Source organism: Diceros bicornis, chromosome 6 (genome assembly GCF_020826845.1).
Source record: "Diceros bicornis minor isolate mBicDic1 chromosome 6, mDicBic1.mat.cur, whole genome shotgun sequence".
Classification (NCBI taxonomy): domain Eukaryota; kingdom Metazoa; phylum Chordata; class Mammalia; order Perissodactyla; family Rhinocerotidae; genus Diceros; species Diceros bicornis.
Window position 1 is genome coordinate 35671947 of NC_080745.1, and position 24168 is coordinate 35696114.

The 24168-nt window shown below is 54.6% G+C and overlaps 1 protein-coding gene across 5 annotated transcripts in view; it reads right to left on the minus strand.

Moving 5' to 3' along the window:
* PALD1 (phosphatase domain containing paladin 1) overlaps window positions 1–24168 on the minus strand; it is a 92664-nt gene that overhangs the window by 30116 nt on the left and 38380 nt on the right. For 3 of the 5 annotated variants that reach the window (XM_058543263.1, XM_058543262.1, XM_058543261.1), the window contains exons 2-9: window positions 7978–8191; window positions 5220–5322; window positions 4147–4326; window positions 2762–2926; window positions 1748–1908; window positions 1480–1555; window positions 579–730; window positions 126–225 (exon numbers count right to left, since the gene is read on the minus strand). In XM_058543263.1, the coding sequence (XP_058399246.1) occupies window positions 126–225; window positions 579–730; window positions 1480–1555; window positions 1748–1908; window positions 2762–2926; window positions 4147–4326; window positions 5220–5322; window positions 7978–8162 (1122 nt within the window). In that variant the 5' untranslated portion in view covers window positions 8163–8191. Of the gene's footprint in view, window positions 1–125; window positions 226–578; window positions 731–1479; window positions 1556–1747; window positions 1909–2761; window positions 2927–4146; window positions 4327–5219; window positions 5323–7977; window positions 8192–10199; window positions 10299–10416; window positions 10538–11529; window positions 11720–24168 lie in introns of those variants that run through there. The other 2 variants (XM_058543259.1, XM_058543260.1) reach the window with 2 other exon arrangements.

Consider the following 24168-nt stretch of genomic DNA (forward strand, 5'->3'; position numbering starts at 1 on the left):
GCAAGGGAAAGAGAAATGATTGGCTGAGAAGGGGGGTGTCTGGGGAGGGAGAGACCTCACCAGGGAGCAGGGAGCAGCCCCTCCACTGCCCCGTCCCCAGCTCCGAGCCCAGCCCCCTCGCTCACCTCCTCCACCACCCTCCTTCCCTGTGGCACCGTGTGGAGAAAGCTCTGGATCACCTGGAGCTGCTCCATGGGGAGTGGCTTGGTCTGCAAGGGGACAGCCCTGACAAGGAAGGGAGCAGTAATCAGTGCTCCCAAAGGCCTCTAGCACGGCCCTGCTGTCAACTCTCGCCCATTCGTATGGCTGCTGAGAGGGACCAGACCACAGGTTCCAAGTCTTCCTTCCAAATCACGCTGAGGGAGGCAAGGGGCGTTTTCTCCACTGGGGAAACTGAGGCCCAGAAAGAAACTTTCTCCAGGTCACCCAGCAAGTCTGTGGGAAACCAGGAAATGAACCACAGGTGCCCTATTTCCAGCTCTGGGCTCCTGACGAGTCCCCAGCATCCTGGGGCAGCCCCGTCTCCTCCTCTCCTCATCCCCGCAGCCCCTTGGGACACTGGGTCCCAGGCCACTCACTCCGGCCTTGAGGCAGTCCCACTGTGGTGAAACAGGATGAGGGTACCCAGGACCATGCCCAGGTTGGTCCTGCCCACGCCCGTCTGGCAGCTGAAGAGGAGAGCAGGGGGAGGCCCATGGGCATCGCGGAGCAGCAGCAGGCTGGGGGTCTCCTGGGGAAGGACCATGAATATCAGGCAAAAGTGTGACCTGGAAACCCCTCGGCTGAGGACCAAGTCGGGGGAGGGATCATGACATCGGCCACTCCCACCCCACGGTCTGAAGTAAGGTGGGGCCGGACAGGCAGCTGGGCCTCTGTCAACAAACCCACAGCTGATCGGCTCCACCTCCCCAGCCCTGGGGAGCTCAAGGAAGCCCTGGAAGTGACAATGACTCAGAGCAGACAAGGCCTATTTAACACCCCATGCGAGATGCAAATTAAACTGGTGACCTCCTGAAGGGGTGGGACAGAAACACCACCAGGACTCAGAAAATGTCACCTGAAGAGTCACAGGGTGAGAATGTTTAGCTCCAAGAAAGAAAGGAGGAACTTGAGGTCTAGAGAGGTTAGGAGATTTGTCCAAGATCACACAGCAATGAGCAGCCAAGCCACGGCCAGAGTCGTCCTCCAGACGGTCAATGCCGAGCTCTGTCATTAGAGCCGGTACAAGTACACACCCACACAGACACACACAACCCAGACGTACACAGACAGACGTGTACACCCCCGACACACAGAGACACACACACACCTGACACACTCGACCCCATACACAACACAGAACTAGGCCTTCCTCTGAGGAAGGCTGGAGGCTACACCCGCCCTGAGCATCTCCATGGAGACAGGGCCTAGACACAGACCCACCCTCCAGACACCTGCCCCCATCCCGTGCTCCCACCACCCCCTCCCGCCCCCACTTACCCGGAGGACACTGACAAAGGCATCAAACTGGGCTTCCAGGGGGGCCCCATGCTCTGGCAGGGGCAGGCGGTGGTACCTGCCAGGGGAGGGGGAGCAGCCCATCAGGCAGGCCACACACCCCGGGCATCCCCCAACCCGGCAATCCCATGGGGTGTGTGAACCTGCAGATGGTGAAACTGAGGCTGCAGCTAGGAGCAGGCCCAGCACACTGGGGTCCCGTGCAGCCCCAAGCCTCTCGGCAACCCCAGGCAGGACTGGCCCTCAGTACCTGTAGGTGGGCTGCAGGAAAAGGGGCCGCCTGTACACCTCCTGGGTCACATGCACGTCGTCCTCGCCCCAGATGGCCACGGCGTGGGGCTCCTCCCGCAGGTCCTCGGTGTTGTGGTACACGTGGTACGTGTTCTCGCTCAGTTGGGCAAAGTCTCGGATCTAGACGGAGGTGTGGGGGCAGAGGGCCATGAGGACCTCAGGTCCCTCCTGGCCTTCCTGGCTGAGCTCTGGAGTGACCAGGCCACACAGAGGCCACAGACAGGCTGCTCCTCCTCCAGGGGGAGCTATGTGGCCAGAGCCACTCTCTATGCCCTGGGAGTCCTGACGGGATCAGGGTGGCCACTGGCCCGAGGGCAGCCACCTATGCATGGGCTGACAGGCCCACATCGGGGCCAGGTAGGAAGGGCTCTGCGCAGCGGGCAGCAGGAATTAGCTGAGCTGCCAGACTCCTGGACAGGGCGAGGCTCGGCCAGCTGGGAGCTAGAGGAAAAGACCAGTGACCAACACGGCCTCAGGTCGTGCCCAAGGGAGTCTCTAGGAGCACCCCCCACCACCCACACTCTACTCACACACCTCTGTCATGTGTCAACAGCCTCAGAGACCTTGCCAAGCCTCTGTGTTATGGAGGAGGACAGAGGACCCTCAGAAACAGAGGCCCAACGAGAGAAGTGACTCACCCCAGGCCTCACAGCCCACAGAGGACTCAACCCCAGTCTTGGGACTCCTACTCTAGCTCTCTTCACTCCACCAGATCCCTTTCTAAACAAGGATGCTGAGCGTGGAGGAGAAAAACAGGGTGGGAAAGGGGCAGAGGCAAACAGAGCCAGGACTGGGAAGTCCTTCCTCTGGCTGTCCGTGAGCTGGCCTCACAGCCAACCTCTCACCCAAGCAGAGCAGAAAAATGGTTGAGTGTGGGCTGGCGAGAGCCAGACGGGCTGTGGGCTGGGGTCTCATCTCAGCAGCCCGAGGCCTACCAGGGAGGGGGCCTCCCGCCCACAGCATTGGCCCTCACCTCTTTCCGGATGGCCAGCTCCAAGCTCTCTGCCTGGACCCCGGGTCCGAGACCCTGGAGGTTCTCCTGAAGGTTCTGCTTCTCTCGAGGTGTGTAGGGCATGAAGTCTTCCCCATCACGCAGAAACAGCACGGGCTCCTCCCGCACACAGAAGATGACGCACTCCTGCCGGAGCCCCGGGAGGAAGGAAGCATCACCATCCAGCATGGACACTCGCTGCACTGCCCCACCTCCGGGCCTCTGCCCAGGCCGTTCCCCCCTCCTCGAGGGCCCATCACCACCCTGTGCCTGAAACCCGAATCCTACTCAAAAAGCAAAGCTCAGCCCAAATGCCACCTGCTCCGGACCCCCCCTCCTCTCGGGGCTGACAGTCCTTCATCTGAACCTCGTGGTGTTCACTCCTGCCTTGTACTAACATGATCAATGAAGACATCTTTTCTGCCTTCATGGACTACAGGTTCCTCACAGGGGGCATCATTTCCTGGTCATTTTCACGTCTCCACAATTCCTAGCATGGAGCCCTGGGTATATCAGATGCTTGATAAACATCAGCTGAACAAATGAATGCCCACCACCACCAGGCAATCATTCATTCACTGAGCAGTGTACAGACAGAGGAAGATACATGTGCAGACCCCACTCCTGAGGAATTACAGTCAAGCTGGGAAGACAGGATCTGCACACAGCTAACACCCCCACCCCACTCTGGTTCACTCAAGGCCTCTCCACCTTAACCCCGGGTCAATTCAGATGCAGGCTGCCCTCGATGAGCCTGCAATCACAGTGGACCCTCAGCCTCTGTCCTGGAGACACTCGAAATCCCACCTCGACATCCTTGACAGGCAGTAGAGAGGAGTCATTAGAAGCAGGCGCTTGGAGTCCAGCTGCCTGGGTTTGGATCTTGGGACACCACTCATGAGCTGAGTGACCTTGGATAAGTCACTTATTCTCTCTGGGCCTCAGTTTCCTCCTCCGTAAAATGGGAGAATAACAGCCCCTCCCTCATAGGGTTGATGTGAGGATATACGTGTTAGCTGTGACCATCATCCTGTGGCTCTCTCATTATGACCTGGCCCCTCCTGTCACCCTGTCACCCTCCTCACTTCCTCCGAGATTCTCAGAGTGGGATGTACAAGGGGCTTCTGACCTCAGGGCTCCCACGTCCCTACAAGACAGTGCGATAAACATTCACCCAGAATTTCCCAACCATGCCAACCACAACAACCATCACGCATTCAAGGCCTGGCGGGGCCTGGTCCAGGCCACCAGCTGCCCTCCGTAGCATGTGGCCAGGCCCTTTCAGAGCCTCTGAAGTTGTCCCTCCCAGGAGCTCCTTTCCCCAAATTTGGGGGGCTAGCCCCTGCCTGGAAAGTGGCCATGCTTACCCTATGTCCATCCTTCTGAAGTTTCTGGAGGACCCGCCTAAACCCTGAGAGGCTGGGCTGTCCCATGCCGAACACGGTGAGTCCACCCCGCACCTGCCGGAAGTTGGGGGCCCCACAGCTCCGCACGGTGCCCAGCACATCCATCTTCTCAGCAACATCCTGCACCAGGAAATAGCGGCCCTGGCAGAGGAAGAGCCATGGGGGTTCACTCAGATGACTCAGGGACATCTTCTACAGGCAGGCTCTATCCCAGATCCCAGGGGACAGGGAGCAAGGGGATGGGGTGGGGGACATGGTCTTCAAATTGTCCGTAGGCTCACGGAAAAAACAGACAAAATAGGTGACCATCTGTGATCCTGGAAAGGGTGTCACAGAGTGCAGCAAAAGGAAAGACTCCTGAGGGGGAATCAGAGAAGGCTTCATGTAGGACGTGAAGTGGGACCAGCTCTTGTGACGCCAGAAATTCTCAGCCACTCTTTCAAGGACAGTTTAATCATCACAGTTATTCATTCACTGGACATCTACTGAGCACCTACATGGCGCCTAAGCACGGCTCTAGGGCCTGGGACCACAGGAGTGAACAAGACAGACGAAAGTCATCTGTCCTCGTGGACTTTACCTCCTCAGGGATATTTAAGGCAAAACATAACAATAATAGCTAAGCTAGAGAAGTTCTGAAACTTCGAAAAAGAACAGGATGGAGGAAGCAGCCTGAAGTCCCCGGTCTCTGCTGTCCCTGGTGCTCTGATGGAGGAGGCTAGGGGCAGGTTAGGGCCAGATAGGGAGAGAAGAGGCGCCCCAGGCCCCGGTCTCTGCTCTCCCTGGTGCTCTGATGGAGGAGGCTGGCGGCAGGTTAGGGCCAGATGGGGAGAGAAGAGCAGGGGGCAGGAGGTCCCGGAAACCAGGGGCGAGAAGTGGGGCCAGGACCCCGGAGGGCAGGGTGAAGCAGTGAAGTAGAGAGATGGGGGAACAGTGGGGGAAAGCAGGAGGTAGGGAGGGGCCGGGGAAGGGCCCTGTGAGGAAGAGGACAGGGGGGCGGGGAGAGGCCGGGGAAGGGCAGGGCCTGGGCTCACCTGCACCAGGTAGTGCTCGGGGGTGGTGTCCGAGAGCCGGCCCAGGGTGTAATGGGCCTTGAGCGGCTCGTCGTGGATTTGGAACTCCTCCCTGCAGTTGTACCTGCAGGTGCAGAATGGAGACCCAGTCAGGCTACCTCTGCGGCCAGGGCCGTCTCCACCTCACCAGAGGTGGACAGGGGACACTCCATCCCTGCCCATGCAGCCACCCATTTGTGGCAGAGACTGCCCACTGTCCCCCAGGATCCACTCTCCCCTTCTTCCTCAGCAATAAAACCCTGAATGGTGACTGGGCCATCCAGCTGAAGACTACATTTCCCAGCCTCCCTTGCAGCTAGCATGGTCATGTGATGAAGTTCTGGCCAATGGGATGTGAGGAAAAGTGACGTGTACAACTTCTGGGCCATTCCCTTTAAGGGAAGGTATCTTCTACTTTCTCTCCTCCCTGGCTAACATCCAGAAGTGGAGGCAGGAAGTAGACGTTGATGATGGCTGGCTGATCATGGAGCAGCCATCCCAGCCCGGAGCACCTCCTGGACTTTCGTGCGGAGAGAAGCTTCTGTCTTGTTTAAGGCCTCCTGTTCAGGGGTTACTCTGGTCCCAGATTGACCCCCCATCAGACTGTCTCTGAGAACAACCCCCCCGTGACAATCCCGCAGCACAGTGAGAGGGCTCAGAACAGGCTTTGGGGCTGCGTGGCCTGGGCTCGAAGCCCAACCCCACCGCTTGGTTACTCCACTGCTTTGGATTTACTCGCTCTCTCTGTGCCTCCTTTCCAGTAAGTCTCACCTCCTAGAGCTGTTGTGAGAATTCAATGTGCTAATCAACGTACACGCTTAGCCCAGTGCCTCGGGCACAGGGAGCATTTATTAATACAATTATTAGTACTAACAGAGTTCTACCTTCACACAGGTATTCTACCTTCAAACAAAACTCACAGGTAAAATTCCAGACTTCTGTAGATGCTAAGCCAGGGGGAGGTCCGTGCACTCAACACACAAAAAGATACTGTGTGGATTATAACAGTGAATAAGACGCAGCCTCCCAGAGCTCCTGATCAGACACTTGATCCTCTTTACAAAAGAAAGGCGGGTGGTGAAACGGTGGGGTGGAGCACGAGATGAGGAGTCCACAGAGCTGGCTTCCCGCTGCCAGCTCCGCTCCCTCTCACCACAGGACCCGCGGCGGACAAATCCCTCTACCTCCTTAAAACTCAGTTTGTATCTAAATCAGTTTTCACATCGGATCTAAAAGGGATGAGATCAGGAGTCAGCAAATCTTTTATATAAAGGGCCAGATGGTAAATATTTTAGGCTTTGGTGGGTCACATGGTCTCTGTTGCAAGGAGTCAACTCTGCAGTTGAAGTGTTAAGCATCCACAGACAAGATGTAAATGAATGGATGTGGAGTGTTTCAATAAAACTTTATTTACAAAAACACGATAGGCTGGATTTGGCCTGCAGGACAGAATTTACCAACCCCTGTGCTGGATGGTCCCTAAAGTCCCTCCCACCTCAAGCACGCTACAATGCAGGAGTCCTGAGACATGGCTGGCTCCGGGAGGCGCGTACAGTGCCGTTTTCGCGGATTTTTACAGCAGGCCACTGACTGTTCTGAGCCACACTATGGTTAAATATTTTCAATGTCATCCCCACATATCCTGATAAGGAAACTGAGGCTCAGAGAGGGAAAAGGTTTTGCTCAAGGTCACAGAGCAAGGGAGAGGCAGAGCCAGGTCTGGGACGTGCGTCTCCAACACTGCCTCGAGGTCCAAACATAGTTTTGTCATCTGCTGGTGGAGAGACTAAATATCAAGTCCCTTTTATGTAACATCTCTTCGCCTCCCCTTATCATGAGCACAGTGATATATTATGATTACAATTTTCCCGTCAGGCCCCGAAGCCAGCAGGCCGGATTTATCATTCCCACCCCTCAGGTCTCCTTACACAGAAGGCCCCATCTGCTAGGTCTCTGCCAAACTTCTATGTGTGGAACATATTTAATTCTTCACTCATCGTGTCCTACTTTCTACGTCCTGGAGGGGCCCAGAGGCAGGGGAGCGTGGTGGCAGGTTAGATGAAAGACAAGGTCTCCCAACTCACCAGGAGATGGATCCCATGTCCTTCTATCTGTCTGGCCTCGGGCTCCCCAGCAGCTGCTCCTTCTCTGGCCCCAAAGGGCAGACAGGGTTTCCGAGCCCCCTTCCTGACCCTCTTCCTCTGGACGCACACAGTGTGTCCAGGTCTCTCAAAACACGGTGTCAGAACAAACCCTCAGCCTCCTCTGGCAATGTCCCTGAAGGACCTCATTAGGACAGTCCACCAACAGCTTCCAGCTTTTCCAGCCCAAGGCTCTTTAACGGCCTGGCCTTAACCTCAGTTTCAAACCATAATTACTGGTTGTGAAAAAAAAAAATCTAAATTTTATGCATCTAAGTATACAAACTTCCTTTGAAAACGTTCAGCAAAAAAGTATTTTCAGGGCCGGCCCCGTGGCTTGGCGGTTAAGTGCGAGCGCTCCGCTGCTGGCGGCCCGGGTTCGGATCCCGGGCGAGCACCGACGCGCCGCTTCTCCGGCCATGCTGAGGCCGTGTCCCACATACAGCAACTAGAATGGATGTGCAACTACGACATACAACTGTCTACCGGGGCTTTGGGGGAAAAATAAATAAATAAAATTAAAAAAAAAAAAAAAAAAGTATTTTCAAAACGGTGTACCCCCAGCTACCCCTCCCTCTCACGTACCCCCTGCCACTCACGTGATCACGACGGGGGCCACCTTGTTGGGGATGATGGACTTGGCCTTACTGTTGTGCAAGCTCATGGTCTGGAAGGAGTGGACACCGAGTGAGTGCCGCCCGTCCATCGTGCCGCTGCCCTGGAAGCCCTCGAAGGGGGCACCCGCTGAGACCGTCTGCTGGGCTGTGCTGGCTGTTGTACCCATAGTCTGCCAGCAGCCTCAGGACCCAAGACCTGCAGGGTGAGAGGCGTGCAGTGAAGGAGGGGGTGGGAAAAGCCATGGCAGGAAGGGACTCAACCCACCCCTCACCCCCACTGTATAGACACAAAGTCTGAGGCCCAGAGAGGGCCAGCTTGCCCTGCAGCTGGAGACAGAGGGCAAGTATGCCACCTACCACACGTTCACTGAGTGCCCACTATGGGCCCTCTGCTGATGCTGTGGAGGAGTTATGGACACAGACATAGAGACGCAGCCCCTGATCCCTTATAGTTTATACCTCTCTGGTGAAAATAAGACAGTTAGCAAAGGGTTAACCCTCCACGCCAGGTCGGGACCTAGGGCTCTAAGTGACTGCGTCAAGCCACATGGAGGCCAGGCCTTCCAGACTGGGAGAAGCGGGAGATTGTCACCTGAGGGAGAACCAGGGGCAGATGCAGAGGGAGGTCGGGCTTGCATTTGAAGGCTCTGGATGGGAAGAGGATGCCAGAGGATGTTCTAGCCATGAATGTCACAAAACGAGGCCAGGGAAGTCCAGATTGGGTGAGCTCTCAGCAGATCAAGGGTTCAAAGAAAGCCCCGGCCCCTGAACTCGATGTCAACACTATCATCATCAATCTCATCAACATCAACATCATCAACATCATCATCAACCTCATCATCATTAACATCAACATGATCATCATCAAAATCATCAATACCTACATCATCAACATCGTCAACAGCCAAAGCTTCCGCCCCTCAAGAGGCACGCTGGGCATCCTCGTGGAGTCAGCAATTCCTCTTGTAGGGCTCTCTGCTACGGAAATACTTAAGGATGTATGCAAAAAGTGGACCACAAGCGTATTTTGCTGATCGAAGTGTTGTTTATAACAACAAAACACAGGAAACAACCTCCAGCCAACACCGGGGGATTTGTTGAATAAATTATGGGACGTCTCTAAGGCGGAATGTTAAATAGCCATTAAAAATATTGACTGACATGGAAAGACATCTAGAAAATTAGAATGGAAGGAGCAGGTTGCAAGGCAAGTACAGGCTACAATCCCACTTTAACTCATAAAAGCGTATCAGGATAAAAGTCTGGGAGGGTCCACATCAAGATGCTAATGTGAGTTATCACCAAGTGATGAGATTACAGATAATTTTTACTTTCTCCTTTTTATTTTCTATTTGTTTATCTGCATTTTCTGATTTTTCTCCTCTGAACACTGGGTAATACAGTCAAGGCCTATTTAAAACAAATAAGGGAACGGCTGGGGAAGCAAGCTGGAGACCCGTTAAGAGCTGCAGGAGAGTGTGGGGAGGACTGGCTCAGGGGTCCGGGAGTCAGGGCTGCTGGGAAGGGAAGGGGCTGGAATTCCACAGACCCAAAAGAAGGGCAACAGACATGGGAGACAGAGGCTCCCAGAACTTTCTGAGAGCTCAGCAACTGCTGGCCCCATATGGCACTGACAGTCCAGGATCAGGACGGGGGGGCAACCTGCCCTGCCCGCCCCCAACTCTGCCTGCACCCTGAGATGGATCCACTCTGCAGAAGCACAGGGACAATAAGCAGTCCTTACAACACGACAACTCCCCCAGCTGCCTTCAGCTGGCACGAGCTGCTCCACATCGTGGGGACTCTGCTCCAACCTTCCACACTCCCCCCACCCCGCCCCAGCCCTCTCATAACCTGCAGCAGCAGCTCAGGAAGGGGACGGTGGAGTCAGCGGGTCAGCACAAAGCCAGGGTGAGCAGGTCAGTCTGAAGGCTGAGCTCACCGTGTCCTCTCTCCCCCAGAGTCAGTGTTCCCGGTCCCAAGGCTGCCCCAGGCCTCCCCTACAGCTGTGTCCTCAGGCTCCCCACCCCCAGAGCCACCTAGACAGAATGACTAGACTCATCTGCCCCTCCCAGAACCTTCCCGAACCACCACCATCCCTCTCCCTCTCCAGTCTGAAAAGGGCTCCCTCTCCCGCTTCGGCCCAGCCTTGTCATCCTTGAAAACTCCCAGCGGCCGTGTGACAGCTTTGTTAGCATGCATACCTTGTGTTTATAAGAGCCCCATCATGACTTTCCACACCCAGTCTAATTTCTCTCTCTCTTGTTTCTTTGGTCAAAGGTGGAAGGAATGAGCCTCTGTTCCTAAACAGAAACACAGGCGGCTCAGAGAGGGTGAGGGGCTCCACCGTGGAGCTCCAACAGCAGAGCCAGAACCTTCTCTCCACGTCACCTGCCGTGGCAGGCCCCCAAGCCAGCTCACTGAAGTTTCCCAGACCTCTCTCAGCAGTCTGGGCCAAGGAGGCACGGATGAGAACAGCCTCCCGCAAGAACAGGGCTGGGGTGTCCCGAGGAAGGCGTGACAAACAAGACATGGGAAGGGCCTGCAGGAGGCAACAGCGGGCTCCAGCTGCCGGGCTGAGGCCAGGCCTGGTCCCAGCAGGCTGGGCCAGGCCTGACACCTCCACAGCTCCAGCTCCGGCCACCCTCATCTCTCACGGGCTCCACAGGCGATGACAGGCCCCAGCCGGCCCCTGTAGGGCCAGCAGGGAGACAATACAGATGTGCACAGCTGCAGGCTGCAGGGGGGGACAGAGTCCTTTGAAAGTTGACCCGCCTCCAAAATGTCTGGAGGAGGGCAAACCCCCGGGGTCCCCAGGCTTCTCACTCTGCAACTCTTCCACTGAAACCTCTCTCAACCCCGCCCAGAGGGAGCCTCACCAGCAGAGGGACCCTCAGCCTGCTGGCCACATGCTATGGGGCTTCGGCAACTTCCTTCCCCTCTCTGGATCTGAAAGCCCCTTCCAGCTTCAAACGGATCTGGCTCCTAAGATGGCAGCCTGGTGGTCACATCACTGCTGTGTTCAGGGACAGTGGTCAGCGAGGGCGGGGGTGCTGGTGGGGCCACTAGTGCTCAAACCTCTGCTGGGGGGAGAGTGGGGAGGGTGGATTGGGATGAGGCCAGACTGTAAGATAGGGGCCCATGAGCCTGGATGGTTTGTAAATAATTATGCCTTTAGTTTCTTAACTTCTAACTGAAAGCTAGCATTTCCTTCAATCACGAGTGAAGCCTGCCCCTGCTGCATCGCAGAACTGGGGACGTGGTCGCCACAGAGCGCCCAGATGTTTCACATCACAGGACAGCCGTGCAGGTTTCTGGGAACGTGGCTTCCAGTCACCCCTCCTTTCAAGCCACAGCAATTATCAGACCCGGGTCCCCTGCCCACAGACCGGGGGTGACGTGACTGGCCAACTTTAGGCCACCCTGCGCCTGGCGGTCTTGGGCCCCCACAGTAGGATCCCAGGTTCTCACAACTGAGTTTAACTCAGTAAGCGTGGAGAATTCCAACGATCCTAGAGAGAAGCCCGTCCTCACCTTACGAAGCCAGCTATAAAGAAGCTGCCATTCCATCTGCAAAGTGGGGTCTCAACATCGGGACCATCAAAACCACAATTGCCTGGGTGTCAGTCATGCCGGTCACGTGCCCATCAAGCGCACACCCCAGCTTAATGTCCCACCAAAGCTGAGCAACCACAGCCATGTCACTGATGTGTCCTTAAAAAATAAAATTTAACCTTAATTTACCTAATGGATGATCTTGTTAATGCAATAATAACTAAGGACATGCATTACTACACCACCAGTTTGCTTTTTAGTATTTTATAGCTCTCTCAATAAAATTTACTTCCTCTGGAATCCCATATACTTTGTACATTTAAAAACATTCTGAGGCCACGCTGAGGCCGCGTCCCACATACAGCAACTAGAAGGATGTGCAACTATGACATACAACTATCTACTGGGGCTTTGGGGGAAAAATAAATTTAAAAAATTTGAAAAAAAAAACAATCTGAGAAGGGGTCCAGGAGCTTCTGCCAGATTGCCAAAGGGGGTCTTGGCAAATAAAAACAGAGGAACCCCTGCTTCAAGGGAAGAACAATCCCCACCAGACACAGGCCCTCTTCTACCTGCTCCTCTGCTTCTGTTTGTTACCATGTCAAAGCACCTACTGAGTGCCAGGCACCCCACAGCCCCGTGAGGTCCAGGCCCCGTGCGTCCGTTTTCGGGTGAGGTCAGCCGACTTTGGAAGTGGCAGCAGTGGTAACTGCTCCTCCTCAGCATGCCTTCCCTCCTCTCCACAGCCGACCCCGACAGCAGAGCACCCCGCACACTCTCCCTCGCTCTGGGATCTGTGCAACCCCCTCTCAGGGTCCGGGGACCCCTATCCACTCCACTCTCTGCCAGAACACCCCTGACAGGGCCTCCTGGAGCAGTAGAGAGATACACGGTTTCCCGTGGAGGGATCGAGGACCCAGGCCCCACGTCACCACGGGAGCTCTCGGTGACCAGCTAAGAAGCCACGGAATCATGTGGGCTGCAGCTATAGTGGCACTTGAGACAGTCCTGCACACAGACACGCCATCCTCCTGCCTCCAGGCAAACGCACGGCAGTCAGTCCCTAGAGAAAAGAAACTTCCCTGTGGAGCCCTCAGCAGAGAGATGGCCCTGTTTCCCCAAGAAGAATCAGACTTCAGAAGCTGGAATATTAGCTCCAACTCAGCTAACTGCCCAATACTGCAGGAGAAATGTCCAGCCCGCCAGAGTGGTGAGCTTCTCATCAGTGGCAGTATTCAAGCCAAGGGGAGGCTACAGACGAGCATTCTGGGTCCTGGAGTAGAAGAGGGCAGGCAAGAGGTTCAAGAGCTGATTCCTAGGGCCCCGGCTCCAAACGTCTCAGGAGTTGAAGTCCATTTCTCTTCATATGGTTCTTGGTAGAAGTGACTCGTCACCATTCTGGCCCATTTCCCTATCTCTAATCCAAAGCTCACAAGTCCCCCCTCCTCTGTCCTTGGCATGGGGCAGCAGCCGTGACCTCCTGGTTTGTCAAACCCTGTGAGCTTTTCCAAAGCAGAGTCTGGCTCTTGGGATGAAGCAGAAAGCTGGACATCTGCTACCGATCCTGGCCACCGCCCACCCCGTTCCTTTCTCCTGCCCTCTCTGCCCTCCAGGATCTCAGACCCTGTTGCAAAATCCCAAGTCTCACCTTAGGGAAAGACGTGACCACAGGAACCTCCACAAACGGCTGTCACCACTGGCCCCCAAAAGCAGAGATTCAGAGCTGGCTATACCCCTGGAGGTCAGCTAGTCCAACCCTCTCTTTCAACACATGAGGAAACTGAGGCCCAGAGAGTGAAAGTGATGTGCCCCAAGTCATAAGGGAAGGGGCCACAAGGACAGATTGAAACCCAGGGCTCCTGCCTCCTGCCTAAGATCCCTGGCTGGGTCACCCTGACTCTGGCCTGAGGCAAAGGGGAAGATTCTGTTGTGAGCACAGGGAGAGTGGTGAGCAGACACTGTACCAGCGTGTAATCACACTAGCCAAATCAGGATCTATTGGCCAAGAGTGTGTGATTCATCTGCCTGCCCGGGGGGTTGGGGGCTGGGGGTTAAATACCCGCCTGAGAGAGCCAGTGATCCTGAGTGCAGAGATGGGGGCACCAGGAGGGCCAATGGGTGGATCTTTGACTGCAAACCATTTGCCATATATTATCTCATTTAATCCCAACCACAAAAAGAGGTGTCAACTCTTACAACTCAACATTAAGTTAACAAAAAATCCAATTAAACAATGGCAAAAGATTTGAAGACACATATGGATGCCAAATAAGAATATAAAAAGATGTTCAGCATCATTTGTCATCAGGGAAATGCACTAGAATGATAAATTTTAAAAGACCAACAATACCAAGCGTCAGTGAGGGTGTGGAGGAACTGGAACTCTCAGGTACGGCTGCTGAAGTGTAAGATCACCAGCCACTCTGGAAGACAGCTGTAGTTTCTTACAAATTTAAACATACATTCACTGTATGACTCAGCAATTCCACTCTCACGTAACTACCCAAGAAATGAACACACGTCCAGAGAAAGGCTTGTGCATAACAACATTGTTCATTATACTCAAAAACTGAAGTCAATTCACATGCCCATCAAGTGGTGAACAGATGAACAAAAAGAACACATTCATACAACAGAATACTACTCAGCAATAAAAAGGAACACACTACTGATATACACAAGGACATGGATGAACCTCAAAAACAGCATACAAAGAGGAACAAGCCAGGACCCAAAGACTTCAAACTGGATAGCTCCGTTTATACGACACCCTAGAAAAGGCAAAACTGGAGGTGGCAGGGGCCGGCCCGGTGGCGGAGTGGTTAACTTCATGCGCTCTACTTCGGCAGCCTGGGGTTGGCAGGTTCAGATGCCAGGGGCGGATCTACACACTGCTCATCAAGCCACGCTGTGGCAGCGTCCCACATACCAAATAGAGGAAGATAGGTACCGATGTTAGCTCAGGGCCAATCTTCCTCAGTAAAAAGAGGAAGACTAGCAACAGATGTTAGCTCAGAGCCAATCTTCCTCAACAACAACAAAAACCATAGGGGAAGAAGGCAGATTGATGGCTGTCAGGGGGAGGGGAGGATAGGGCCTCCAGGGCCCCTTTTGGGGGATAGAACTCCTCCATATATTGAATGCGGTGGTTACACAACTACATACGTTTGTCAACACTAACTGAACTGTACACTTAAAACGGGTGAATTTTATTATGAAATCTCCCTCAATAAATCTGCTAAAAACAAGAGGTGCTTCCCTGTCCTCTGTCCCAGTGTGCTTACTCCTCTAGTCACCTTCCTACCCAGCACCACAATTCACTCGCTGTGCCACCTCGGCCAAGCCACCTCTCTAGGCCTCAGTTGCCACGCCCTTGAAATGGGGCCAATAGTGGTACATCTCTCGTGGAGTTGTTGCAGGGGTTAAATAATATAACGTAGGTGAAGGCCTCAGAACAGGGCCAGGTCAGTGAGTGTTGGCTGTCACTACACACTGCAGGAGTGGGGACACTGATCAGTCAGACTGGGAAGCCTGGCTGTGCTCTACGGTCACCACCAACTGCACGTGGCTACTGAGCCCCTGAAAGGCGGCTGGTCCACACGGGGATGTGCTGCAAGTGTAGAATACACGCTGGGTTTCGAAGACTAAGTACAAAAAAAAGTAAAATATCTCATTAACAATGTATTATGTTGATTATATGTCAAAATGATAATATTTTGATAGAGTGGGTCAAATAATATGTGTTATTAAAATTAAGCTCATCTATTTCTTTTTAATTTGACGTAGCTATTTAAAAAGACACACAGGGCTCCCATTATATTTCTAGTGGACAGTGCTGCTGAGTCTCAAGACCTCCGTGGTCCTCGAGGGCATCCTCGGTCAGCTCGGGGTCCTCGGAGTTGAGCCCAACGCCTGCTGCAGGTCAGAATCAACAACTCTCTGTCCAAGGCAGGAGGAAATCCCAGGAAGCTGGTCCCGGCATTCCCATTGGACAGAGAAGCCGGGATTCGCAGAAGTTCTGAGTGACTCTCCAACGTCCTCACATCTACTTGGGGGACACAGTGACCCTCTGTGAAGCATGGACTCCAGGGCCAAATCAGATGGGCTGATTCCCATCTTCCCGGGACCCTTATTAGTTGTGTGGCCTGGGGCACATGGCTTAACTTCTCTGAGTCTCAGTTTCCCCAACTATATTGGGGACGGTAACTGTACCTCCCTAATTGGATCGTAGGAGAATGAAATACGTGAATGTGTATGTAGAGTGACCCCCACCCAGCCCGACACACAGCAAGGCGCAGACTCATCAGCCGCCCTTCATTTCACCCAGGCCCCATCCTCCCCGCACTTCTCTCCCCCTCCTCCTCCACAGCCCCTCCCTGCAACTGCTGGCTGGGACCAGCTACCAGATCTGAACCTCCCTGGCCAGGCCCAGGGGCCTGGGCCAGACACCACCTATAAAGGGAACGGTAAGGAATAAGCGGGCTCAGGGGTCCCCTGGCTCTCATCCCGGCAAACCAAAGAGCAGAGTGGGGCTGGCCGCAGCAGCTGCCCTGTTCTAGTAACACACAATTACAGCTCTCCCCCTTTCGCTCTGTCCACTTAGCCACATAGGGAGGTTTCTGTCTGCTCCTTGCCTTAATCAAGAACCACGAAGGCCCAGCCCTGCTCTGGGGCCTTGGGCAGTCCTCTGCCCACTCTGAAACTCTACCCACAGAAGAGCGGGTTTGCAAGCCTAGTCGGTCCAACTGCTCCCCCAGCCCCAGCCCCCGGCCCCCGACTGGATCCACTGCAAGAGCCTCTACTGGTCTCCCTCCTTCCCTCCTGTGCCCCCACAATCCATCCTCCATGCAGCAGCCAGAAGGATCTTTTAAAACCCTCAATCACACCTTTGGCCCTGCTCAGCCGTTTCCTCTTCTGTAAAGTGGGGGTCATAAACCCTGTCTGCCTCCCTTAAGGGTTGTTGTCAGTAGCAAAGACAGAAAAAACCCCCCCATTCTGTACAAAGGGAATGATTATCATGGGAACATGGATGACAGTAGGCAGAAGACGCTGGTGGAGGTCACACCATTTCCTTCCATCACACTGTAACCTCCAAACTCATCATCCTGGGTACATGCCCCACCTCCCTGACCTCACTCACCCCCTCCCCATGCCCTGCACTCCAGCCACTGGCCATGCTCCCCCCTCACGGAGGCTTCACACCCACCACCCCTCTGCCTGGAACACCCTTCAGCGTGTCCACGTGGCTGCTCCTTCCTGTTGTCTTGGCTCAGACGTCCCTCCTCAGAGAGGCCTCTCTGAGCCCCTGGCGATGTCATCTGCCCGCGTCACCCCCACAGTCCCTGTCCATCTCATGAGCCACTTCTATTTCTTAATCGCCTCACTGACAGCATTACATGTGTAGCATTAGTCTCCCCAATTCCCTAAGAGCCTGACTTGTCCACGCCGCGGCCCCAGCACCAGAACAGCACCCGGGGCCCAGGAGATAGATGCTCAGGAAATATTTATGAGATGAACAGCTGACCCACCTCTGGGCATCTGCAGCTTTCAGGACTCACAGAGGAACGAGCGCCCAGCCTCAGGGAGCAGGTCTCAGCCCTCTGTAAGAGGGTGTGGGGGGAGGTGCTTCCACTCCACACTCCTCTCACCTGGACTACTCTCCTCCCCCTCCCACATTCTACCCACCCTTGGAGGTTAAAGCCCACCTCCTCCAGGGAGCCCTCCCTGACTATACACCCACCCCTACCTCTCAACTCCCACAGCCCACTGTGAGCATCACAAAATGGGACACTCCATTCCCTTCTGCTGCATGCTGTTCCTGGCAGGGGCCCTTCTGTGTCCTTCCTGCCTCTGTCCAGCTGTCTGGCTCAAGAGAGGAGCTAGACACATAATGCTGATGGGACAAATCGGCTCCGTCCCTTTACCTCCCCACCCTGCCTGGCTCCTTGTTGACGGGACCAAGGACTGCACGCAACAACAATTAGGCACCGAAGACAGGAAGGATGTTTACTTAAACATTACAGTACCTATTCCTGAGACGGGGCCTGAGTGTGGATTTACTTTCTTCTTTTTTTGCTTATCCGTCACTTCTAAATTTCCTACAATGAACATGATTACTTTGGAAACATTTTTTTAAAAGTACCATTATCGTTAACAGTTTCAAAGTTGGACAAAGGGCGTCCCCACCCGCCCCCACCGCAAAGCCCCCTGTGCTCCTCCAGCTCTGTGCTTTGCCATCCGCCCAGTGCCCTCTGCCTACTGTCGGCCAGGTTCCCACAAGAATCATTCCCTTCACACAGCCTGGGGGAGGGGGGTCTGTGGTTTCTCTGTCTTTGCTACTGACAACTCTCAAGGGAGGTGAGACAGGGTTTATGACCCCCACTTTACAGAAGAGGACCCAGCTAAGCAGGGCCAGCGATGTTTATCTCTCCAGGCTACACAGCTTAGCAGAGGCAGAGTCCTGGTTTTTGCTGTGTGACTGTCACCTCAGGTCTCTAAGGGTCACTCAGACCTGTCCCTTCACAACCTCTGGCCCTGAGCCTCCTTCTCTTTAAAACTAGGATGAGATCAATTTAAAACATAAAGCTGTCTGGGGTCTGGACAGCAGACATTCAGCTGCTAAATTATATGTTGCTGATATGTTTTTATTTTTTCTAAACTGAAAAAAAAAAGTTAAAAACAGAAGGTGGAGAATTGTTTAGAAATGCTGCCATGTGTTCAGCAGGTGGGCTGCCCCATGGGGTGGGCCTTGAGTTCCAGGCTTCAGCCTGCCAACAACAGGGAGCCTTTGAAGGTCTGAGTTCCAGAAGGGAAAAGTCATCATCGTGACACATTGAGATGACACCTCGAGGTGGGCTCAGAGCCGGGAGTGGACAAAGGCGGGCAGAGTAGCTGGGAAGCCAGCCGAGGAGCGGCGGCAGACAGAGGCCAGCATGCGGGAGCGGCAGAGTGGGGGTTCACACTGCAGATGGACGCCCTGAGCCGGGAGAAGCTGCAAGTGGAGAGGCAAGCCCCCGCCCTTGGTGAGGGGGCACCCCTCTCAGCTCACCTGACAGGTGAAGGGCAGAGAAGGGGCTCCTGCCTGCTCTGCAGCCAGCAAAGACCTTGGCACTTGTCACCAGATGCTCCAGCATACGCCTGGAGGCTCCAGGAATTTGGGACCCTCAGGAAGGAAAAGGGCCCCTCTGGCACCCCTAGTTGCCTGCCTCCAGGCCTGCGGAGCGCCCCACCTCTGGAGCTCCCCATAGTGGGTCAGCCAGCTCTGCCTGATAGGAAGCTCTGACTATGTGGATCTTGGATTGGGGAGGGGAGAAAAGGCTATAATGGACATTCTGAGGACAAGTGTGGGAAAATGTGAATATGGATTTTATGTTAGATACATAAGTTAACTTCCTTAGGTGTGACGACGATACTGTGGACACAAGAAGAACGTGCTTGTTCTTAGGAGATACAGGCTAAAGCACCCTGTGTCTGTGACTTTCATGCAGTTGAGAGAGACGGAGAGAGTGCAGACGAACAGACATCGGCACCTGGTGAAGAGGGGCACGCGTTCACTCCACTCCTCTTTCAACTTTCTACAGGGCTGAAATTTTTCAAAATAAAAAACTGGAGTTACAAACATTTTTAAAATAAAATTTTTTAAGAAAATGTTCAGCTATGTTACGAGAAGCTAGTCTTCCTCATCTTCCCCCTGGTCCTCCCCCTTGAAGACTCAGAGAACCCAGCTCGTCTGGAGGGAGAAAGCTGTAGTCCACAGGCCCAAAGGGGTCACAGGTGCAGGGTGCTTGATCCTCAGTTTTGTGATTTTCCACTCTCACTAGCTGCCAGTACTTAAACATCCAGGGATTTCAGATGACACTCAAGATCTCCAGCTTCTCTTGAAGAATGAAAGTTGTGCAACAACAGGGCGCCATGGCAGGGAGGGAGCGGCGGTGCCCCAGGGGACCCGCTGGCATCCTCCAGGCCCAGCTGGTCTCCATGCCCGGCCCTCCCACCCCTTGGGGTCTAAACCAGACTGTTCCTCGTCTAAACCTTGTCCTGTCCATTTGTGTCGCTGCACCTACAGTGCTTCTTCATTTTCCCCAAGCCTTTGAATCCCCGGCCTCCCGGCCCCTCTCCTTGAGCGAGCCTGTCCTCTCCCTCAGGCCCCAGCGGCCAGACACAGGCCACACTTGCTCAGCACACTCTGATCCTGAGGGGAAGGTGACCCCCCTCCTCATTCTGACCACTGCCACTGAGCTGAGTCCCTACCCCTCGAAAGCCTATCTGTTCCCTCTTCCTGGCCTGGGGCATGTGGTCTTCTGGTCCCACGGCAGAAGTGACCTCGCCCCTGGGAAGTCTCTCTGGGTGAGACTCTGCCATCCCTGAAGCACTGGCCCAGCTTCTCAGCCCGAGAACATCCTCAGGTCTGATCAAAATGCCCACAATGCCTTCATCCCCCTCCCTCCCTGCCATCTTACTAAACAAACCAGATGAGGGGCAGAGGCAGCTAGCTGAGCACACAGCTCCCCAGAGCCAAGACTACATTCCCCATCTCCCTTGCAACAACCTGGGGCCATGTGACTAATTCCAGCTAATGGAACATAAGGGGCAGCGTCATAAGGCAAATTCAGGAATCTATCCTTATGAGACCCCTTCCCTCACTACTTCCATCCTGCTCCCTGGAACACAGATGTGATGACTGAAGTTTTGCAGCCATCTTGAACCATGAGCATGTGAAGCCACACCCTAGGAGTGGTGGAGATCAAGTTCTCCAAGGAATCCATGGAGCGGAACCCCCACACCAGGCCTGGATCGCAAAGCTCTGGCCTTGGACAGGACACAGAAATAAACTTCCATTTTGTGTAAACCACTGATATTTGGCTTTTCCTATTACTCACAGCCAAATGTAATCCTGACTAACACACTCCGTTATTTTTAGGTTTGACCCTCCATGACCACACGGCACCCGCCAACAGGACAGAACTTAACTTCTTTCCCCTCTGGCAGGAGAATGTCAAGTCTCCCTGCTGGTGAACATCAGGCTGCACTGGGGCTGGGGGTCCCATGTTTGGGGAGAGGGACACCAGGACACTATGAGCCCAGCCTGTGCTGGGGCCCCCAGGTTCACACACAGACAACATCGTCCTCGGCCACTGTGAGGGGTGTGTGAGGAGATGCACACAAGAGACAAGCCTAGCACCATCGACTGCTAGACAGAGTGTACAGCAGCTTCCCCCGAGTCAGCTACAGAAATACAGAAAGTTCCAAGTAGCTAAATGTCTGTTCCACACTCTAGATAGAGGCTTGGCCTCCACTGCTCCAAAAAGGCAGAGAGAGACCACAAGCATCTCCATCTGCAGTCCCTCCATGTCCCTCTCAGGGCCTTTCTGAGACGAGGAGCTCCCTGGAAAACAAGACGGTAGTATCTGGATGGGAGGGACCCTGTCTGTAGTTCTTTCACGGAGGTGCAGGAGGGGAGTGGAAAAATCCCCAGGGAAGGTGCCAGTCCCCTCTGGGAAGGGCATTCATTCTGTTCCTGAAAGAGCCTGAAGCTCCTGTCCATCCCCAGGGTCCACGCAGCCAGACAAGGGGGAGGGGGAGTGGAACACTGCGGGGAGGACCCTGCAGAGAACAGGGTACAGAGGACCTGGACATGCTCACGTGCTCAGTGCTGGGGCTCCAAGAAGCTGTGCATCTGGGCATCTCGAGGTGAGCAGAAACCCAGAGTCAGTCTCCTGAGACCCACCCGGGCCCCTGACCCTGCCGACACTGTCCTGGCTGCTTCCAGGGACTGAGCCCCAGAGGGCCCGTAGGAACTTATGCCTGAACCCCGCTTCTGACCTCCGGCAACACCACAGAGATCTGAAGCATCATGTCAAGGAGCTGGGAAGAATCATGACCCAATTCTGGGATCTGATCCCATCCCTCCCACCTCTGTGGCCTCCGGTCCAGACTCCCCTGCCTGGCATTCAAGACCCCTGCTCCCATCCTCACCACCCCCTATTTACCCTCCACACCCCGACATTCCAGGCTAATCCAGGTCTCAGCAGCCATCCAGTGTGGACCAGGAAAAGCCGCAGTGACGTTCCCCTCCAGCACGGGCTTTCCGAGACGCCTCAGTCCAGCACAGCCCTCTCCAGGCCACACTCCACTTCCATCTGGAAAGCAAGGGGGCTGGACAAGAAGGGCGGCTTTCAAACATTGTAGCAGCTGAACCCTTTGTGCAAAATCAACCTTTCACGCAAGTCCATAAAACAGCAAGAAGCAGAGCCGCTGTGCTGGCCGCCAGCTCAGGAAGGGGGCTGCAGAGCCTCCAGGCCCCAGACCCACCCTGGGGCCCCTCCTAGGGAGGAGCAGCTCCAGAGCTGCTGGCCAGGCATGCTCAAGACCCTTTACTGCTTGGACCTCCCAGGACACATCTGGCCCTTCCCTGCCTGCACGCCTCTGCCCTCCTCGTCCCACCACCAGGAACACCACCCTCACCCTCCCCCTTCACCACATCCATCAATGTCCAGTGGAAACGCCCCCTCCCCTTCCAAGCCTTCCAGCACTCAGCCTGCACCCCACACGACCCTGGCCTTGAGCCCACCAGCCTGGTGTTTGGTAAGTACAAGCCTCTTCTCCCCGCTCTGGATCCCATGCTCCTCGGGGGCCCCCATGGGGTTAAACAATAGTTGTAGATTCCAAATGTCATTTTGCTAAACGAAGTTCACATTCACTGTCTCATTTCAGCTTCAGAACAACCCTATGAGAAAGGCAGGAGCAGAGGCCAGCGTGCCATTTAGCAAATGGAAAAACCGAGGCTCGGAAACTTCACTACATGACACGATGACAGAGCCAGGCCTCTGGCTCCACAGCCTGGGCTCTTTCTACGGCAGCATCCACCTGTCACTCTCCCATGTCTCCTGAAGCCACCCTCACTCTCCCAACAGCCACTGGGAAGCTTAAACCAGGGACCTCCAGAAGGCAGAGAACAAGCTGGACCCAGGGAAGAGTGCCTCTTCCCGGGCCACAGCCTCACACACCCCTGGCAGCCAGATGCCCGGGGCGGGTAACAATGGAGCTAAAAATAGGACAGGAGGCTGAGTGGCCAGCTGCAGGAAACATCTGCCTCGCTGCAGAACAAACACGGAGGAAGTCACCACACTGCAGGGTCCCTATTGCAGGGGTGGGGGAGAGCTGGGGGAGGGGGCATAAAACTTTCAGGTCTGCACCCAGGGCAGAGGCTCAGACCAGCCCCCCACCTGCCCTGGGCAACACACACACTCACACTTACACACACACACACACACACACACACACACACACACACAGACACGGTACAGAGTATAAGTCCCCCTTGGGCACAAACACGAATCTTAGAGTTAGAGTCAGAGGCACCTTTGAGACCCTAATCCTCTTCCTCTCATTTTACAGAAGAGCAAACTGAGGTCCAGAGCAGGCCAGAGACCTGCCCATGGTCACAGAGACAGTGGACGGCACGGCACGGACCGGGGTCTCCTACTCTACTCCCCTGCACCTCCCTGCTCATCTGCTTTGCTGAGCATGTTCCTTCAGGGCCGTGGAAGACCCTGACCAGGAAGAGCTCTCCTGATCCCGAGGACAAAGCACACAAAGCAGAGGAGACAGATTTCAGCACAACAGACTTCAGTTAGACTCAGGAGGAACCACACGGCAATCCATAACTTCCTGCAAGCAGGCCCAGCCTTCTTTTCCAGCCTATTGCTCCCCAACTCCTACTTTTGCTCTACACTCCAGCCAAAGTGAATTTCTTACAGTCCCTGGAACAGACAATATCGCAACAGGCCTTTGCAAATAATTTACAATGATAATAAAAATAATAATAAAGTAGAGGTGCATCTTACTGAGGCAGGGGATTGGGGTGGGGTGTTAGTCTGTGGAAGGCAGCAACTGTGCCTTTGAAAATCCTTTAAGTAGCTCATAAAGGACAAGGCTGGGCCATCTCTCAACGGGTCCTACCTAGTCAGCTTCCTCCAGCAAAGGAGCAGACGCCACCGTTCCTTCTGCCAAAAGCAGATGAAGCCTGAGGACCACACTCCAGCGTCCCGCTCATTCATCCACGTCTCCCTGCAATGCTCGCTCCCTGTCTACCTCACTCCCACCCCCTGCCCCAGGAAACCTTCCCTAACCTCCCCTCGACCACATCCCACCATGAGTGTCACCCCCACGAGGCCCACCAGGCCGGGGCTGAGGCTGGCCTTCAACAGCATCCCAGTGCTTGGCACCAAGTAGCCACTTAAATGAACAAAATTGGAAAGATTTTTAAAGAACAGCAACAAAAAAAATCAACCCTGCAGGTGTCCATGTCGTGAGCACAAATGAGACAATATAAGCAGAGTTTTAGCCCAGGGCCCAGAATACAACAGGCATTCCATAAATGCAGGCCTGTTTTCATTGCTTTATAAAAAATGGGGGGGAGGGGAGAGGCCCTGACCCCCAGGTCCCACATAGCTGAGAAGGTTAATGAGGAAGGGACACGGAGGCCAGTGGCCGCAGAGGCCCCTTCGGGCCAAGAAGGAGGGTGACTCTGGCCCAAAGGAGAAGCAGACCCCACCCATGCAGGAGGGTTGCCTGGCTGAGGCCCCTGGGTCTCTCTCGCTGAATCACGCCCTCCCT